The following is a 19088-nucleotide window of genomic DNA, read 5'->3' as shown; positions in this document are numbered from 1 at the left end:
GAGTGATTCTTCAAGGTTCAGGTTTATATAATCCCATCAGAGTGATTGCTCTTTAACAAACGATCTTTGTGGACGCGCAGGTGCGCATCCCTCAGCAGGTGCCGTCGTGTCGTCACTGCCTAGTTACAACTGCCAGGAAGAAAAGATTTCCTAACTTAGTCACCGCGGCTGCACAGGCACAGCGGAGCTCGTTTTAAACGCACTTTTAGCTGTTTTTAAAGAAAGTTTTACGATTATTTTAAACAACAGAAGTTGTGTTTTAGAAGTGAGGAACAAACAGGAGGAGGTTAAAGGCGGACAATGGGTAAAAAACAGGAGGAAACCTCGGACTCTGAGTATGGTGAGTTGACATCGCCCGTTACCTCAGAGCGCTCACCGTTTACATTAGGCTAATATCTCGAGCTAATTAGCTAGCTAAAGTTAACTAACCAACCACTTTTAACAAATGCTAACGTCGTATTTATTTTTATTTTTTCCTACAAAGGTCTTCACAAATGTTGTTAAGCAAGAAAACTTTGTAACTTTGACTTTGTTTTAACCTAAGTCACAGTACGTTACATTTCATAGGGTGAACTCAGGTGATTTGTTGCATCAGGTAAAATGGCACAAATACGTCTTTATATCTTGGGCTTTTTAAATATTAGCAGCCAGTCACCACACATATTATTACATTGTTTCTATCAATGTCCTTTACATGACAGTTATTTTTATTAGTCTGAGATACCTAGGATGGGTAGAGCTTAAAACAATAAGAGCAAAACAACAAAAATGATTGTAAGATGTTGCATTTTATTAACTTTTTGACTTATAATCACAATATTTTCACTATACACTTAACTGTTTATAGGAAAGGGCTTTGAGTGCACGTAAAATGGGACAAAATTTAAGTTAAAATGGGATATTTTTCGGAGGTGAAAGCAGCAGGTTATTTTAGGCTACCAGGTGCCATAAAATCATGATTTATGCTACTATGTGCCACCCTGTTATAATACAGACATTTCTGTTGCTTAGTAAGCATTAAAGATGATGCCGTGAGTCCAAGTCAACCACAATAGTCCAGTGTTAGCCATAATTGTTGCACACACACACACACCTTTATTGTAGACAATACAGCACCAAGGAAACAGGAAGCAAAAGAACACGGAAAGCATGGCAGAAAAGTTGGATAATCTTTTTGATGATTTAATGAAGTCATGACTGAAGTGATAAATGGATGTAACCATTAAAAGAACTGTCTCATTTTACTTTATCAGCTGTCCCATATTACGTGAAAATGGGGTACTTGATGTGTTTGAAGGTTCAAAGTTTCTAAAAATTTCCAAAATATTTTGCTTGGCAACATATTTTCTTTATAGAAATATAGCAGAGAACTATAAGAAGTTCTAAAAGTAACACTAAAGGTAGTCTTCCCAGTGTCACAAATTACCTGACTTCACCCTAGGTAATTATCAGCCTATTTAAATCAGTATCTTACAACAGATTTGTTTCTTTGTTTATCTAAATCCAGCTTCTGAATTTACAGTTCATGAGTGCCTTAAATACTTCCTGAGAGACGAACTGATATCTTTCCAAAGCCAAATGTAGGCTTGTCTGCTGATATGTGTGTGAGTCAGCTTGTGTACGTGAGAGCCAACACTGCCATCAATAAACATGGTTTAATCGTTCACATACAACAACATAATGTCGTAATATATTGATAGCTACGTCGAATCGTCCCAGACACTTGACCTGCAAGAGAAAAAAGGCTTAGAATAAACAGGAAGCTCTTAGTTGGCTAGAAATGAATCTCAGAGTTTAAAAATTAAACAAATATTTTTTAAAAATTTCTTGTGTACTTTACTAAGAGGAACATTTTTTTTGGCTCACATTTAATTTCCAAAATAAGTCCACAACATGTAATGAGGGGTTACAAGTTCACATTGTTAATTTTAAGGGGTCACAAGCCAGAGAGGTCGGGAAACACTGCATTAATTTAACCACTCTGCAAACTGAGCTTGATGATGATTCTTAAATAGTAGTTGTTGTGGTTACAGTAATTATACCCTATATGAATACATGGTGTTGGCAGTCAGACAGCCATGATTGTCTTGTAAAAATTTTTTTTATTGTTGTGAACAGGTATTCATAGCTAATTAGAAATCATATAGACTGAAATGTCATTAATGAACTGCCTTTGTGGTGTGAAATTAGACAGGAAAGGATCTCATGATCAATTGGATTTAACTTCCCACAAGCTGTTAATGATGGAAGATGATACAGGTTGATTTGTTGCCCTGGGCTGCGACGACTTTAGGGCTGCAGCTTATGATTATTTTCACAATCAGTTAAGTGGACAGTTATTTTCTTAAGCAAGCTATTTTAAAATGTCTGAGTTCAGATGTCTTCTTTTGTTTGACCAACAGTCCAAAATCAGTTTTCTTTTTTTAGGGACTCAAAAAAGCTGCAAACATTGGGAACTGTAGAGCTGGAATCCGAGATTTTTTTTTTTTTTGCTTTAAAAAACAACATATTGATTAATAAGTAGTTGCAGAAAGATTTGCTGTCATCAGCTAATCAATTTATCGTCTCAATTTTAATTGATTTATCCTCCAGTGACGTTCTCTGTTAACTGTTTGGTTGTTTGTCTGACCAACAGTCCAAAAGCCAAAGATATATTTAATTTACAATCATAGCAGAACCTTTAAATTAGGTGTTGTACAGACTGAAAGAGATGCTGAAGAGAGAGTTGGAATATCTTCTATAAAAACATTTCACACCTGTCTGTGACTATTTGATTTTCAGCCGTCTGTCAGCTGATCTCTACATCCCTGTTTACTCTATGCGGTATTTGATGTATTGATAGAGTCACACGTCTATTGACAGTCTGGGAGGTTTCGCAAAGCTTACAGTAAACAAACCCTCCCTGGAGGTAAATAGCCAGTCGGATTTCCCATCTCCTATAATAATAACAGAGAATAAGAGGACAACAGAGGAGATGACCACAAGTGTGTGAGCTGAAAGTTTAGTAGTCACAACTGATCCTCTGTTCTAAAAAGCCTTTGTATGTCAGTTAATGCTTATGTTGAACTCACCACCATTTCTAGTTGGGAATCTGCTTCCTGCACATTTTCAACAGGCCCTCATGAGGAAGTAAAAATCTTTTTGAAAGTTGACCATGCTTCATAATTTAGTTTGTTATTCAGCTTGATGTTGCACAATTAAGTTTGGTGGTTTTGTTGTACAAACATGTTTGAGTTTTGTCCTGTTTGGAGCAGTTAAACGTTTCAAATGCAACCTGTTTTCCTGTGAAGACACTTGATGTTGGGAAATGAGTGACTTGCGAGGGGTTGTTGCTGCAAATCATTGACCAGAGAGTTTGTTAAGGCTGCTTGGGGCAAAAAGGGGGAAAGGTCTCGGGTCTGATTTAAATCACAAGCTAGTTAATGTAGCTAATGTGTAAAGCTTGAGAATCACCATTGCACTGGTTCCCAGCCTGGGGGTCCTAACCCCCTAGGGGTCGCTAAAGCTTCACGGGGGTTGCAAGGCCTTCTTGATTTTAAGGGGTATGTCTCAGAATTTATTAATTTCTGAGAACAAAACTGAAATTTTACAAGTTTAGATTATGAGTCAAAATATAAACTTCTCTTAAAACCTCACAGGATAAGGGCACAATAAAGACCTGAATACAAGCTTTATGCAAGAGCGTTCACTCTCTGCTAATCCTGCACTAGAAAAGTACAGTTAAAACAACCAAAGAGTTAATGGAACAGCAGCTGAGCGTTGGGAAGAAGAAAGCACTGAATTTGTCAAAAAATAAAGGTATTAAATATGACTGTTAAAATTGTAAATAAATAAAATAATACATAGAATTATATAAAAAGTTCATCTTTCAGGATTCACAGAAAATAGTTGGCTCAAAATTCACCCATACTGCTTATTTTACACAAACTTCCTGGAGTTAATGCGTTTACATACAGTATTTGGGTTATGCTGGTAAACTGATTTTTTTTTTTTTTTTACTTTGAAGACAACATTTACAATAAGAGAAAGCAAGAAAGTACAGCAGGTAATAGTGTATTGATTCTGTTTAAAATAAGTTCTGAAACCATTTTAAATATTTAAAATGGATATGTATCGATAAATCCGTTTTGACAACATTAGTTTGGGTTTTGCACTTTTGCATCTTGGATATTTATAATGGCCATTTGTCATTATTTATCTGACATTTTACTAGCTAAATGATAAATGATCTTTTTAACAGTCGATAATAAAAAAATAACCCTTAGTTTCACCATTATTTGCTCCATGTTCTCTTTGAATATTTCTAATGATAAGAAATCCTTTCTGCTGCTGTCATGGCTTTGACGTGTTTACCTATCAATGTATTCAGGCATCACATAATAGTTTCGAAAGTCACATTAATCACACTTTTAAATGAACAGCCCCTTCCACTCATGTGTTACACTACTTTGTAATGATTATTTATTCTTTTTCTTTGTTTCTTACTTTTCCCTTTGGATAGTCCTCTGTACACAGCAGGTTACCAATCCACCTTGTTGTCATTTCTTTTAACAGTAAAATATAGACATAGGTGAAGTTTGTGCAATAAACCACACAGTCTTTATAATATTTATTAAGATTACTTAAAGAATGGCATCCTTACAGTCAAATGACCCATCTCTGATAAATAAATGTTACCCAGCTTGGACAAATCAAAGTATAATTGCCTCTTCTGTCAAGGTTAAGAGATGACCCTCACACCCATCGTCTAGCAGCTATCCCGTCTGGGGTTCAAGGTTTAAAGGTTTAGTATTCCTTCAGTTTTTTATGGGGGCATAAAAACTGAAAAGTCATTTTATATGTGTCACACAGAGTCAAAGTGAGCCATTTTCCATGTTGTCATTTATTCCGAACACACAGCAGTATCCTGGCAGGGCTGAAATCTGACACTTGTGGCTTTACAAGAGGCCGATGAACAGGTTCCTTTGTTGCGAAGACTTTATATCACTGCCTGAGTCATTTTTCATCCACAAAGGTTTAGAAACACCTCAGGGGCCTTGACATAGATGTCAAAAGTTTCTTTGTGTATCTGTCCATTGTCATACATGTGTTGTTTACATAAGATCTACATCAGATGTTACTCTATCATAGGAGTTTGTTTAGAGGAGAGTCCTTTTTATCTCAGAGGTGGAATTTTAGTCTCACTGCACCACTGCTCCATGAAATTCTTTGGTATTTTGTTTACTATACTGAGTCTTGGAGCCAATTCAAAGGCTACAAGCTTATTGCATCCTGTTTGAGTATTTGCATCCTTCTCTGAAGTCCTGACGTGACGGTGTGCTCATAGTGTTTACACAGTCTCCATTCACCCCTATTCAAATTACAGTCAGTAGAGATAATTTTGCTCTAGCTATGATGAGAAATGACTGTGGCGAACCTTCCCTGGGGATCAAATTAAGAAAGCACATTAGTATTTGCAAGTATCACGTGGAGATCTGACATATAAACAAAGGAACACCTGCACACTTTTTATCATGTCATACATTCAGGCTATTTATCACAATCTTTTTACCACTATTAGATTTCTAGTAAACTGTTTTTGTTGGTATTTTCAACCAGACACTGTCCTAAAAGGTGTCAGGTGTGTCCTCTCCTTAACATCACATACTGGAAGCAGTCTGCTGTGTTTTTCCTGTCCGACAGGATAATGGAATGAAGGCTAATTAAGGCTCATAGATTTGACACGTTATAGGAATGTTTTCAGTTGGGATGTCAACAAACGTGTTTTCGGATCGTTAATTTTAACTATTAAAATAATCCGACATCTGTGACTCTCCCTTTTTCAAAAGCCATCCTTTGAATTCAAATTCTATTCAAATGAGCCTGAGCTGCAAGTGTCAGTGCTGCGCCTCAACTCTGATCCTTTTCTCTTTACTCTCACAACACATAAAGGAACTAATGCAAACCAACCATTCTGCATAAATATGGAAAGCAGCTTGTTTTGTGAGATACACAACACCACGTAGATGTCATAGTTTGTTCTCGCTGGCAGTCTCGTTCTCTGTTCCAGGAAACAGGAAACAAAAATGTGACATTTCTTTCCCGTAATGCCTGTCACCTCTGTTATAGTCTTGCTGTTGTAAAGCCGCAGTGACCCTTAACTAACCAATAAAAATCTCTTGTCTCTAAAAGTTTTCCTGTTTCACTTAAACTGTAATTCATTAACTTTAAGAAAAGGACAGACTTTATGTTTCTAACCCTAAAACTCATCCTTTAATGACCCATGTTCACACACCACCTTCCACACAATTCCAGTATTTCAACTACTGCACACACACACACACACACACACACACACACACACACACACACACACACACACACACACACACACAAAGAGATTTAATCAGTCATGCATTTCCTTGTGGTGGAGGTTAAGTGCCATTACACATGAACTAATGTGTCCTTGATAATCACTGTGAACCTAAACACAGTGATTAACGTTGCATGATAACATTGTACCAGTCAGTGACTAATGTACTTTGCATTAAAAGCTATTTCATGGTTTTCTCTTTTCCCAGGAGAACCTGCTCAGTTTGACCCATCATTCAAGGGACCCATGAAGAAAAGGTGAATCTGTCTCACTGGCTCCCACCTGTTTCACTCTAACTCACTCCTTAAATCAGCAAAATCTTCGGGCTAGCTGTTTCTGTGTTTGCTGAGTTTCTGTTGACTGATTGAATCACATTTGTCACCCTCAAGGCAAACTTTAATACAAAGCTCAGCCTGCTGACTTTAACCTGTTGCTGTCTCTCTTCTCTTCGTCAGAGGATGCACTGATATAATCTGCTGTATCCTGTTTATGGCAGTCATCCTTGGCTACATAGCAGTCGGGATTTTAGGTGAGAGTAACCTGACACTCATGCAGTCCCCCCTGTCCCCATAACCGCTGACACCATAATCAGGCGTTTTTCCACTGTCTTCTCCCTTGGCTCTTGTTATCCACTCTTTTTGTGCAAGGAACAGTTTTTTTTTTTTTTATTTGCTGAACGTTAGATAAAAACATTGATACAACTCTTGTGTGTATCCGTTAAGTATGAAACTACACCTAGCAGCTAGTTAGCTCAGCACCACAACGAGGAACGGAGGGGAAAGTGTCAACAAAATCCCCTACCAGCTCTCTTACTAACACATTTTATCTTGTTTGTAAAGGGTAACTGTTTTTTTTTTTTTTTTTGTGGTTGTTGTTGTTGTTTTTTTGGTCCAGACCATACTTTTATGTTTTTGTCACTAAATGACCAATGGTAACAATAATTTTTTAAATTACTGAGTGAGAGCGCTGCAGCCAGCAGCTGAGAAACAGGCTGCAGTGTAACCATCCAGAGCATTTGTGCACCATCAGTTTACATCCACTAAAAGTACTTGTTTTTGCCACAGATGGGCTCAGCTGATAACTATTATAAGTGTGTGACAACATCATGGAATTGGGTCTCTACATTGATTAAAAACAGCCCCGAAATCACTTTTACCAAACCCACCAGACTCTATTTAAATACACAGTTATTTTATAATGTAAAATACACTTCAATCAAAGTTTACAGAAACAATATAAAACTCACAAAACAACGTCTTGGTTTGTCTTTCCAACGATTCACCAATCACCAACTCTAGTTTGGTTAACGTAAACTCTTAATTCACCCCAGTGGGTGTGAAAATATGCTGGCTCCATTCATGCTAAAACTAATGTTTATTTAGATGTAGTCTGATAAGGTTAGCGATGGCATTTTCAGAGCTGTTTCTGGACAAAAAGGCTCTTACTCTTTAACCAAAAAGGTCTGGCATTGTAGGGATACTTTCCGTACGTTGTCAGACATTTATAATAACAATAAGCATGTCACTGGCAAAAAGAAGCACTTTCATTGGATGTAAAATGATGGTGGACAATTGCCCGGAGTGGTTATATTGCAGCCTGTTTAACCGTTGCATGGCTGCAGCGCTCTTCCTCAATACTGTACCAGTTTCACAGTTAGGTTGCTCCATTAAAACTGCAGACAGTGTGTTTCTTTACACTATGGCATGCTTGATCCCTCCACATGATGCTTGTCACCGTCACCACCTCATATTAATTCTGTTTGTATGTTATGTAAATCTCTACTTTTTCATTATAGCTTGTATACAATGCAGTTAATATGGGACAATATTACAATTTTTGTTCTGTACAAAAAAAAAAGCAAGAACTACTCTGCAGTTTGGATAGAGCTTTTTTCTCTTGACCCTTTCTCTTAATAGAAGGTGCAATTCTTTGAGTAACTATTTATGAAACAGTTGTAAATGTTATATGCTGAGCGTTACTATTATTGTGTTTAAGTGCGAACAGCTGATTTCCCTGAGAACATCCAGTCAGTGGCTCCTTATTGCCCCGTCATCATAGTCATTCCAGCACTCTCTTATCTAGAGTCAACAGAGAGGCCTGATACATCATATGTGTGTCAGCGGCTGAGTGTGTCCCAAATAATCGGCTATTTTCTTCAGTGGAGGCAACTCAAAAGCATTGGATAGCAAAGGTTAAGTTGTTAAAGTGGTTAAGTGGAGAAGTCTACTGGCCAGTGTTGATGCATAATTTCTTCCTTAGGAACAAAATATTCTACTAAATATACGCGAAATAGTGGTGGCTGGTGTGTGTCTTGCTAAGATGAGGAAATAATCAGTTAATATTACACTACCTTTAAATTACATTACACTTACTTGGCAGATGCTTTTGTCCACTGAGACTAACAATAAGTGCATTTAAACCAAACTCCAGAGGGACAAGAGAGGTGTTCATCAAAACTTTTTGCCAGATAGACTGTTGTGCCCTCTTGTGGTTGGACTGAAGTAGTTACTACTGTAAGTGTTTTTATCATCAGAATCAGAAGAATCAGAACCCAGTGTATCTCTGAGTAAACACACAAGGAATTTGCTTTGGTGAATTGGTGCATAACATAAAAATATAAAGACAAAATAAAATTAAAGGTATACTATGCAGGATTTTCTTTGCTGGAAAAAAAGCAGACATAGTGAAGCGAAATGCCAACTGCAAAACTCAAAAAACATAAACGTAGACTAGAAGACAAAGTATGTGCAATATATCCGAAGTAAAATAAAAGAGCAGTGCCGTTTTAGGAGTGGAAGTTTGCAAAAATGTGAAAAATTGTAATGTAAATGTTAAAAAGAAAGTACAATGTATGGAGATATAGACCCAGAGATGTGGGACAATGTAACACATATAGATAGATGTGAAGACGTAGAGGGTCATAGTTAGTAACATACATTATTTTGACAGGTGTTAACAAGGTTATTAATTTGTGACCCAATCTAACTAGAGTATTTTTCTCACATCCCAAACAAACGCAATAGTTAACATAGTTTCTGTGTTAAGTAAAAACATGCCCTCATGCAGCAGCAGCGTTTGTAAGTGGCAAACATTAAATGGACATAATAAGTGTGACTAACTTGCCATTATGTTTTACGTCATTGGCTTTTCTTCTTATCTCTGTTTGATTGTGCGTGTGTTTTTTCTATTAGCTTGGCTATTTGGAGATCCAAGACATGTTCTTTATCCAAGAAACTCAACTGGATGGTTCTGTGGCATCGGACCAAATGAGTAATTCAATCTCTTGCGTGCTTTTTCATATCATTTCTACATATAGTAAACATAATGAATATGTATTTGAATGATACAAAAAACACTTTCTTTCTGTCCTCCCTTTCTCAGAGGCCGACCCAACCTGCTCTATATGGACATTCTTAAATGTGCCACATCAATTAACGTTATGGCGACTGCTCTTAATGGTTTACAGTGTCCAACCACACAGGTAAAGAAGGCTGCTTGATTTTATTGTTTTCTTTACCATTTACTGTGTTTTTCCAGTGTTCCAGAAATCATCTATTTTTCACTACCTAATAGGTGTGTGTGGAAAAATGTCCCACTGAGTTCTGGGCTGTGGGAATACAGGCATATTTTCAAAAGCCGGCAGAGGTTTTCAATCAAAGCCTCTGTGTTCCATCCTTAGACCTGGCAAAAACTGATCTGGTGAGTCCTTGTGTGTTTCCTGTTACCAAATGCAACAATTATTTTGATTTCTTTTGGTTATGGAAACATTTTGGTTTAAAGATGAAGAAAGATGGTCTGCATTGTAATCAGCAAACGTAATCTGACACTTGGATCAATTCACATTCACATTTTCAGAGTGTTAAAGACATTGTGGACAAGGAGCTGTGTCCTTTCTTCTCCATGCCCACAAACTCCAGTGAGTGAAACTGCTCCTATACACAACATTATACTCATATTAATTCAGGTCTGATAATGCATTAGCACTTTAGTATGAGGCTAAATATTAGTTTCATGCAGCTGCTCCTTTAAATATTAGTGTTAATATAACTGCGACTGAACAGAAACTAAACTGCTACTTTTTGTTTATTTCCATCTATGTTCAGTAGTAAATAAAGTAAATTAAATTAGTAATACATGGTAATTCAATCCATTTCAAGCTGATTTAATTTTCTCTACTGTTAGTACTGGGGAGATGTTTGCCTGATATCTTTAAACTGGACAAGATCCCTTCGGAGTTTGCCAATATTCCAGGCTTACCTTCCTCAGTCAATGACACAGTTGGCCTAATCAAGAACGGCACTGGGTAAGACACAGTGGATTCCTGACCTCATTATATGTTGAAAACATAATGCTTCTTAAAGGTCCAGTGTGTAGGATTTAGGGTGATACAGAATACAGAATATGATAAAATAAGTATATTTTTATCAGTGTATAATCACCTGAAAATAAGAATTGTCGGGTTGTCGTTACCTTAGAATGAGACATTTATATCTACATAGGGAGCAGGTCCTTGTCCAAGGAGTTAACCATGTTTCTACAGTAGCCCAGAAAGGACCAAACATTGGCTCTAGATAGGGCCATTTGTCTTTTTACCTATTTTTAAAAATGAAACTGTTTTATTCAGTGTCTGTGTCGGCTTAAATCACCGGATGTGTTTCTTCCGGAGAGGAGGAGACCTCTACAGATAATTCAGCTCTCGGTTAAACCCTCCTGGACAATGAACACTGTAGAAATCCTAACCGAAAATTTATACATGGGGGAAGATTCAGCTGCTTGCAGTCTGCAATCCTCACCACTAGATGCCGCTAGATTCTACACACTGTGACTTTAGTTCCAGTACATGCTCTTTAATCACAGATGTCTGCACAAAAGAAGACACACAACTTTAATAACCCGGTTTCTTTCTCCTCTTCATCACCAGCACAGGGTCGGTGGTTTCGTGAGTTTATGTGTTGACCCTTAGTGTAGCAGCTAGTTGTAGTTCCTGGGTGATTTCTTAGATGCTGTGGGGTTATCTATATCCTTTTAGCCTGTCTTTACCGCTACATTACTTTTAGTAACTTCAAAGTTAGTAGCTTTAGTACCAACAGCAATATGTGATAGTTTTCCCTTGTTCATTCAAAAGTAAAGGTTACTTTTCACTTTCATTGTTTAAAAGGAGAACTGTCACCAATGCAGCTTGTCCTTGCTTGTGTCCTCTTTAGAGATATTGTGAATGGCTTCAATGCCAGAGAGATTGGTACACGAATCTTTGAGGATTTTGCGTCGTCATGGCCATGGATCCTCCTGTGAGTTTCCCTGCAGAACTACACCAAACATACACTGCCACCTACTGGCATGAATACAAGTAGACGTTACTCTTGAGATTAAAGCGATAGTTTAGATTTTTTGAAGTGGGGTTGTATGAGTTACTTACTATGGATAACTACCTCATATAACTACCTCATACAACCCTACTTAAAGAAATCTGAACTATCCCTTTAATGTGCAGTTGAGAGCTGAACCTCTGGTTGTATCAAATGAAATAGTCGTATTTGTAGTACTTGAACACATTACATGTCTCACATGTCTTACAATTTAATAAGTTATGCTTTGATCTTGTATGAACATCTTCAACCTTTGTTAAACTTATTCTCTGGTTTTATATTTAACCTAATATTTTATCCTCTCCTTTGTTGTTTTCTATCCTCATAACTGTTACATCTCCCCTCTCAGAGGTTTGCTAATAGCCATGGTGGTCAGTCTGCTGTTCCTGTTACTGTTGAGATTCACTGCTCCAGTCATGGTGTGGGTGCTCATCATAGGAGTCCTGGGTGCTGGGGCATATGGTAAACACTCCCCTGCTTCAGTTTTTAAGAAAAATTAATAATTTCCCCTCTGTTTGGAAGATCATTTAGACATGTGCAGTAGAAAGTCTGCAGGTGCAGTTACTTTATGTAGGCTAGATAAATAATGACTGCTGTTTTGCAGTCCATTTTCACACCACCACAAATTAATTCTGTTCCTGTGCTGTTGGGAAAACAGGGCAGATGCAGATCTATTTCCTCTTGAATGAGAAAGTGTTGCTCTTCCCATGTTTAGCTTTGTTCTAAACACAGAGTCAACAAGGGCGGTATATTTGTTATGACATGATTATACATTTCCAGTAGCCTCTGAATTGTTGGAGTGTCTATCTTGCAGGTATATGGCATTGCTACTGGGAGTATGATAATTACAAGCAGCAGTCTGCCTCCATCACTGACATTGGTTTCACCACCAACTTCAAGGTTTACCTGCAAGTCCAAGAGACCTGGCTGGCCTTCTGTGAGTCTGTTTAACTTCACAAAACTTTTCTCACATGGGGTGAAATCTTATTTTCAATTTTCCTGGTGGCTTTGTGGCCTTTTTAATGAATAGGTGTGTGCTTGTCAAAACTCTAACTAGATCAGGTGCTGAAAGGATATCTCTGTATACTAGAAATTAAAGCTCCCTTGTTTGAATAGACAGTATTGGAGATGTGTTGACACAGCAGAATTAACACAAGCAAATACCAGTACAGAGGACATGAGTGGTATAAAATGAAAATAACCAGTGACATCATAATGACATTGACATCCAAAAATAAATGCAATAAAACCATTGCTGGTATATGCACGTCATGTTTACAACACCACTTGCTTCATGACACTGTAAAATGCTTCTGATTAAAGATAACGCTGATTTAAAGTCAAACTTAACTGACAAGTGACCATTTGTATATCAATAACTCACCTTGTGTTACCTTGAATTTGTGAAGAAATCTTAGTTTTTCTTGCATGCCTCCACAGTGAACACAAAAAAGGGGGCTGCATTTAACTAGAGCGCAACTATATCCAAACATTCATTTACACACTCTCACACAACTCCTGCAGTATAATCCAAGTCTCATTTATCCAGTCGTATGCTGAGTACTTTCCAAACGCATGCATTTTTACCAAAACTTTACTATTGTTTGAGTCAAACAATCATTTTGTGGGTGAAGTATTCCTTAAAGGGTTTCTGCTCACCCCAACTGTAACTGTAGCTCCTGTTAGATATTTGTCTTTTGAGTTCACATTTTTAGGTTGAACTTACATTGTAGTTCTCGTCACACTTTTCTCTCTTCCCTCTGTCAGTGATAATTATATCTGTGGCAGAGGCGATCATTCTCCTAACCATCATCTTCCTGCGGACCAGAATCCTCATAGCCATCGCCCTCATCCAGGAGTCCAGCAAGTCAGTCGTAACGCCACAACTCTGTCCACAGGGTTTACTCACTTTTAGTTACACAATTAACTCATTAGATGTTCTTAATCTTAAAGTGACTTTATTTAAAGTGTTATCAGGTTCATATTTAAGTTTTATTTTCTTTTATCTTTCTGTGAAGGATGCATATGACCATGGCATAACCATATTTTGTTTGTGTTTATATTCAACAGGGCAATCAGTCACATGATGTCCTCTCTGCTGTACCCTCTGATCACCTTTGTTCTCCTGGTGGTGTGTGTTGCTTACTGGGGCGCCACTGCTTTGTATCCTTTAATGTTTTTGTATGCATGTCTATATGTTTGTATGCAGACTATTAATAACCCTCTGTACCATATAAAGGTACAGACTATTGCTGAAACATCTCTGAAGTTGTGTGTGTGCTTGTTTTTGCTCTATAATTATTGCTACAGTCCAGATCAGTATCAGTTCTTCTTTAAACTAATGATTATAGATATTTGGCTACCTCGGGAGGCCCAATCTACAAAGTGGTGGCTCTCAACTCCACTATGGACGGCTGTGGGACTGTCAATGGCACTGTGGACTGTGACCCTCAGGTGAGTGGGCGGAATGGGAACTCAGTGTGGATAAAAAGTTAAAATAATTTCTCTGTCAAATCACCGTGACACAACTTTTAGTAGTATCAAAATATTTCTCATGTATAACCACTCATCAGTAGAAAAGGTAAATATAACTGGATAAAAAGTCATACTGTTGATGCTCAGACATACTCGTCACACTGTCCCTTTTCCCTTTCTTGTTCTCCATCAACTCATTCATTCTGCTGTCCTCTCAGAACTTCACCTCATCAGATTACCCAGGCTGCCCCTCAGCCAGCTGCATCTTCATCAAATACAACGACGAGGGTTTCTTCCAGAGGAACCTCTTCAACCTGCAAATCTACAACGTTGTGGCTTTTCTCTGGTGCGTCAACTTCGTCATCGCCTTGGGCCAGTGCACGCTGGCAGGGGCCTTTGCCTCTTACTACTGGGCCTTCACCAAACCAGATGATATCCCCATGTTCCCCCTGTCTGCTAGCTTCATACGCGCACTCAGGTAATTTAATGAGCTGCTGTCATATCGGTTATATTCCTGCAACCATACATGTGTCCGTCCCTGTCAAAAGTGTCCAAAACACTGGACGCCTGCCCTCTTAAAGGGTGGTATTTCTGGATTTCTGTTCAGTCATTCTTGTGACATGGTTAAATTAGATCCCTCAGAGGGTTATGCAGAAAGGGAACTTTAAGTTAAGAGTAAATCACAGGACAGACTGACAAACTGCAGTTCCCTGTCTGGTTTCTAGAGGGTGCTTTACACCTACATACAATCATTTCGGGAAGCAGACCTCAGTCAGACGTTCAGACATTATCATTTCTTTATATTTCAGGTACCACGTGGGCTCCTTGGCATTCGGTGCTTTGATCCTGACCCTGGTGCAGCTAGTGAGGATCATTCTGGAGTACATTGACCACAAAACAAGGGGTAAGGCTGACATGCCCACATCTCACATCCACTGTCTGAAGAATACTGAACATGTTTTATCTGCTTAGTTAATTTTTGTAACTTGTGCTTCAGTGTAAATACGTCTTGAGCACAAGCTGAGCGCTATCGAGTTCCATTATATTCGAGAGAGGACAGACATCTTGGCCGATTAAAAAAAAAAAAACGGTGACGAGATACGTCACCGTTTTTTTTACAGGACAGATGTGTTTGTCTCTTTACTTAACTTCAGTTTCTATTTTCCAAATATTTCAGTGGTTAATTTAATCATAAAGATGTGCAGACTGTTCACATTCTGAAAGAGACAGTGTCAGAGGTTATTGCCATCCAGTAAATGACGAGGTACTTATTTACGTTTTGGCTTTCTGTCTCCAGCGGCACAGAATGCATGTGCACGTTTCATATTGTGCTGCATGAAGTGCTGCCTCTGGTGTCTGGAGAAGTTCATCAAGTTCATCAACAGGAACGCTTACATCATGGTGAGCACAACATATTATTGGTCCTTCCAATTATAGTTGTTACTGTTATTGTTGTAGTAATAATTAATATTTGTGTAGCTGTCATCTGAACCCATACAAAGTACTATCAATGGGGAAAACATGCTTTGCTATACTTAAAATAACATTTTTTCTACTGACTGATTTTTTTATATAAAATATTGGATATTGTTGTCTATATATATATATATACATATATATATATACGTCTACCATTTTATTTTCCTAAAACAAGTTCATTTTGTTTCCTCAACAGATTGCCATTTATGGGAAGAACTTCTGCGTCTCAGCCAAAAATGCTTTCATGCTGCTCATGAGAAATGTAGTGAGGTTTGTGCTGAAGCTTTGTTTCCTACTCAAGAGTCTATTTTAAAAGCTGGCTGACTGCATGTTACCTGACCTGTTCATAACGTGAATACATTTGCATGTGTTAAAGCAACTCAGTGAATAGCGTTGTGTTTCTCTGACTATGACTGTGTGTCCCTCAGGGTCGTGGTGCTCGATAAAGTGACAGACCTGCTGTTGTTCTTTGGAAAGCTCCTGGTGGTCGCAGGAGTAGGTGAGGTTGACACGTGGAAAAAAAAGTGTTTCAGGACTGGATAAATATACAATATCTGTCAATATATGTGACCATATGACCATATATATTTTCATTAAAGTTTAACAAACTTTAAACACTTATCACCCTTGGTCTGGTAAATTTTTAGCGAACAGTTGCTTATTTACACATCCAAAAGATACGCAGAAGTATTAGCATTCATTTGAAATCATTTTTGAAATAGATGTGTTTTAATATGATGAAGTCAAATAATCATTTACATGAATGCATAAGTCAAGACTAGAGACACTGACATCTCAATCTTTGTCCAGGCGTATTGTCCTTCTTTTTCTTCTCTGGACGAATATTGCTACCAGGCAACACCTTCTCCTCTGAAACCCTCAACTACTACTGGATGCCAATTATTGTAAGTTACTAAAGGTTCTTCTCTGTTTTTAGTAGTAGTCATTAAGATACATCATAATTAAAGCTTATTTTGTCTGTTGTTTGTAGACGGTGGTGTTTGGTAGCTACCTCATAGCTCATGGATTCTTCAGTGTGTACAACATGTGTGTCGATACACTCTTCCTCTGCTTCTGTGAGTAGATGTTTACAGCTTACCATTCATATTTAACATGATTTATTGACACAGGAACACTGAGTAAAATAAGATTAATTAACTGTAAAACAATCATTGTAGAACCATAACTACACATATGAGCCAAACGCACCTGTTTGTATGTCACTGCCAAAATGAGACATTGTTATTTCTGTGGGGAAAGATTTGGAACAAGCAAATATACTCATTTAGTGTTTACTTGACAGTAGTTTCACTTGTCAATTTAAATTCAAGAAGGTGAAAACTTATCTTGGATCATTTTTAATTGATTAATACAACAATACACACACGGTCCGTTTCACTCAATTCGGCTCTCACTCTTACAGTGGAGGACCTGGAGCGCAACGATGGATCTCTACAGAAGCCATACTATATGTCCAAAAACCTCATGAAGATCCTCAACAAATCCAACAAAAAAGTACCAAAAAAGGTTAAAGGGAAAGACTGAAGATCCTGAGTTCATGAAACTGCACAAACATGGTGTCACAAATTTTCAGGTTATCTTTATTTGCATCTTTTAAACTTTTAACACTCCATCTTTCTCCAAAAAAAGTTTACCAAAGCTAATTTGCTGATTTTGCACTTCTTAATGCATTTTTAAAAAATTGTATATGTATATATGTAGTATTAATGACTGTACAAGTGAAAGAATTGAGCATATCAATGCATGTAATGTGAAATTTTTATCCTACATATTTCTTAAGATGTGATTTCAGATGGAACAAAAGAATTGCAACAAAAAGTACAAAAAAAGTTCTTACACAATATATATATATTTTAAGATATTTGTAAAAAATTATAAACACAAAACATCTTTATGACCACAATGTTACTGATTATATTGAAAATACTGTAATAAAGTTGTAAATATGACTGTACATGAACTAGTGGTCAACTCCTGTGTTTGGTTGCCATCAACCTCCATGCCTTCACTTTCACCCATTTTCAAAATTCATACACAATATGACAATGTTTCACAAATGGTGTGCTCCAGCTCACTGGTGTGCGGTGATGCCAATCCAGGGGTGCTGTGGGATTTTGTGATAACCACACATTATTATCGCAATATTCAGCTGGGCCAAAATGTATCAGCATGTTGTGCACACCCATTTCCCAATAAAAAGGTAAACTCCAGCTAAAAAAAGGTAATTTAATTTAAAAATCTTTACAGGAAATCTATTTGTCGCTGTTTTTCCAGTGGAATAAGAAATGTACGACATGTTAAAAGACCTGATTGGCAGCCAGCATTAGGGATGATAACAATTAAAAGGAGAAAAGCGTGAGTGGGTAAATGGAATGCTTTACAGCAAAGCACCAACGAAAGGCACCTGTCTTCTTTTACTTTTATTGTCTCATGTCATGATAAGAGTGATAACACGTGTTGAAGCTATTGTGCACAGATATAAATACAGGTGTGCCTTGAGATTTTGGCTTACTCTTTGGTGTGCCTTGGGCACAATAAGTTTGAAAACCACTGCTTTAGAGCTACCAGAGAGATACTAGCTTGCTTGTCACAGCTGTATGTAGTTAAGTGTATCATTGTATATGATGCCAGCATATCCTACCCCTGCCCCTGAAAGACATACTGGGGTGATTCATATGGATGTGTTGCCTTTAGGGGAGATTTTGCTCTGATATCAGAGCTTCACACATACCCAGTACTGTAATTAAAATTTATTAATAATAATAATGATAATAATATTAATATTTTCTGAGCTTGATGTAGATGACTGGGTTGAAGAATGATTTAAGATTTTTATTAAGTTGTTGTGTGCAAATATGAATGTAGTGTAACTCTCAGCAAACAGCTGTAAATGTAGTTAAATGAGTTGTTTAATTCCAATTGCTAGTCCCCAACAGCGGCTATGTGAGCCTATGAGCAGTCAGGATAAGATGGGAGCTGTGAGTTTTGTGGATGAAAAGAAAGGTGTGAAATAAATGAGCAGGGTGCTGCAGAGAGGTTTGTGGTTTCCGTCCCTTGTCCAGTTGAGCTGAGCTGGAGGAGCTGTGATCAAACTCGCAATCAGTGAGTGTGAAGCATAGTACAGATTTTGACTATGTGCATGAGTGTTAACCCCTTGGCCATGGCAGAAAAGTGGCTGAATTAGTGTGAAAAAAGGGGCTCCCTATTAATCCAAGCACTTGTGGGGCTATTATGATGTGAAGGCAGGCTGCAAGAAAAAAAAAGAAAATATAAAAATATCTTTAGGTAAGATCCAATGGCCGTGACGGTGTGGAGTGTTGACACAGACAAGAGGGCATTAAGTGTTACGATAGCACAGTGTGGAAATACTCCACTGCAAGTAGGCTCAAAGCCGT

General features: G+C 37.7%; 1 protein-coding gene across 1 annotated transcript; it reads left to right on the top strand.

The window, feature by feature from the left end:
- The first annotated feature begins 116 nt into the window (after window positions 1-116).
- On the top strand, window positions 117-17653 carry slc44a4 (solute carrier family 44 member 4). Its single transcript, XM_049603031.1, has 22 exons — window positions 117-340; window positions 6561-6609; window positions 6808-6881; window positions 9544-9622; window positions 9734-9833; window positions 9926-10051; window positions 10208-10268; window positions 10535-10655; window positions 11557-11640; window positions 12068-12180; window positions 12533-12655; window positions 13486-13585; window positions 13789-13881; window positions 14070-14172; window positions 14412-14671; window positions 15003-15097; window positions 15491-15594; window positions 15869-15942; window positions 16101-16171; window positions 16483-16577; window positions 16664-16748; window positions 17096-17653. The coding sequence occupies exons 1-22, from the start codon at window positions 301-303 to the stop codon at window positions 17215-17217; spliced, it is 2172 nt and encodes a 723-aa protein (XP_049458988.1). The 5' UTR covers window positions 117-300; the 3' UTR covers window positions 17218-17653.
- Window positions 17654-19088: the final 1435 nt, after the last annotated feature.

This window comes from Epinephelus fuscoguttatus, linkage group LG17 (assembly GCF_011397635.1).
Source record: "Epinephelus fuscoguttatus linkage group LG17, E.fuscoguttatus.final_Chr_v1".
NCBI classification, from domain to species: Eukaryota; Metazoa; Chordata; class Actinopteri; order Perciformes; family Serranidae; genus Epinephelus; species Epinephelus fuscoguttatus.
This window is presented reverse-complemented; position numbering and strand designations above follow the sequence as displayed.

Coding starts and splice junctions, on each gene's coding strand:
- slc44a4 (XM_049603031.1), top strand. CDS start 301: ATGGGTAAAAAACAGGAGGAAACCTCGGACTCTGAGTATG. Junction 9,623..9,733: donor TGTGGCATCGGACCAAATGA/GTAATTCAATCT, acceptor TCCCTTTCTCAG/AGGCCGACCCAACCTGCTCT. Junction 10,656..11,556: donor CTAATCAAGAACGGCACTGG/GTAAGACACAGT, acceptor TGTCCTCTTTAG/AGATATTGTGAATGGCTTCA.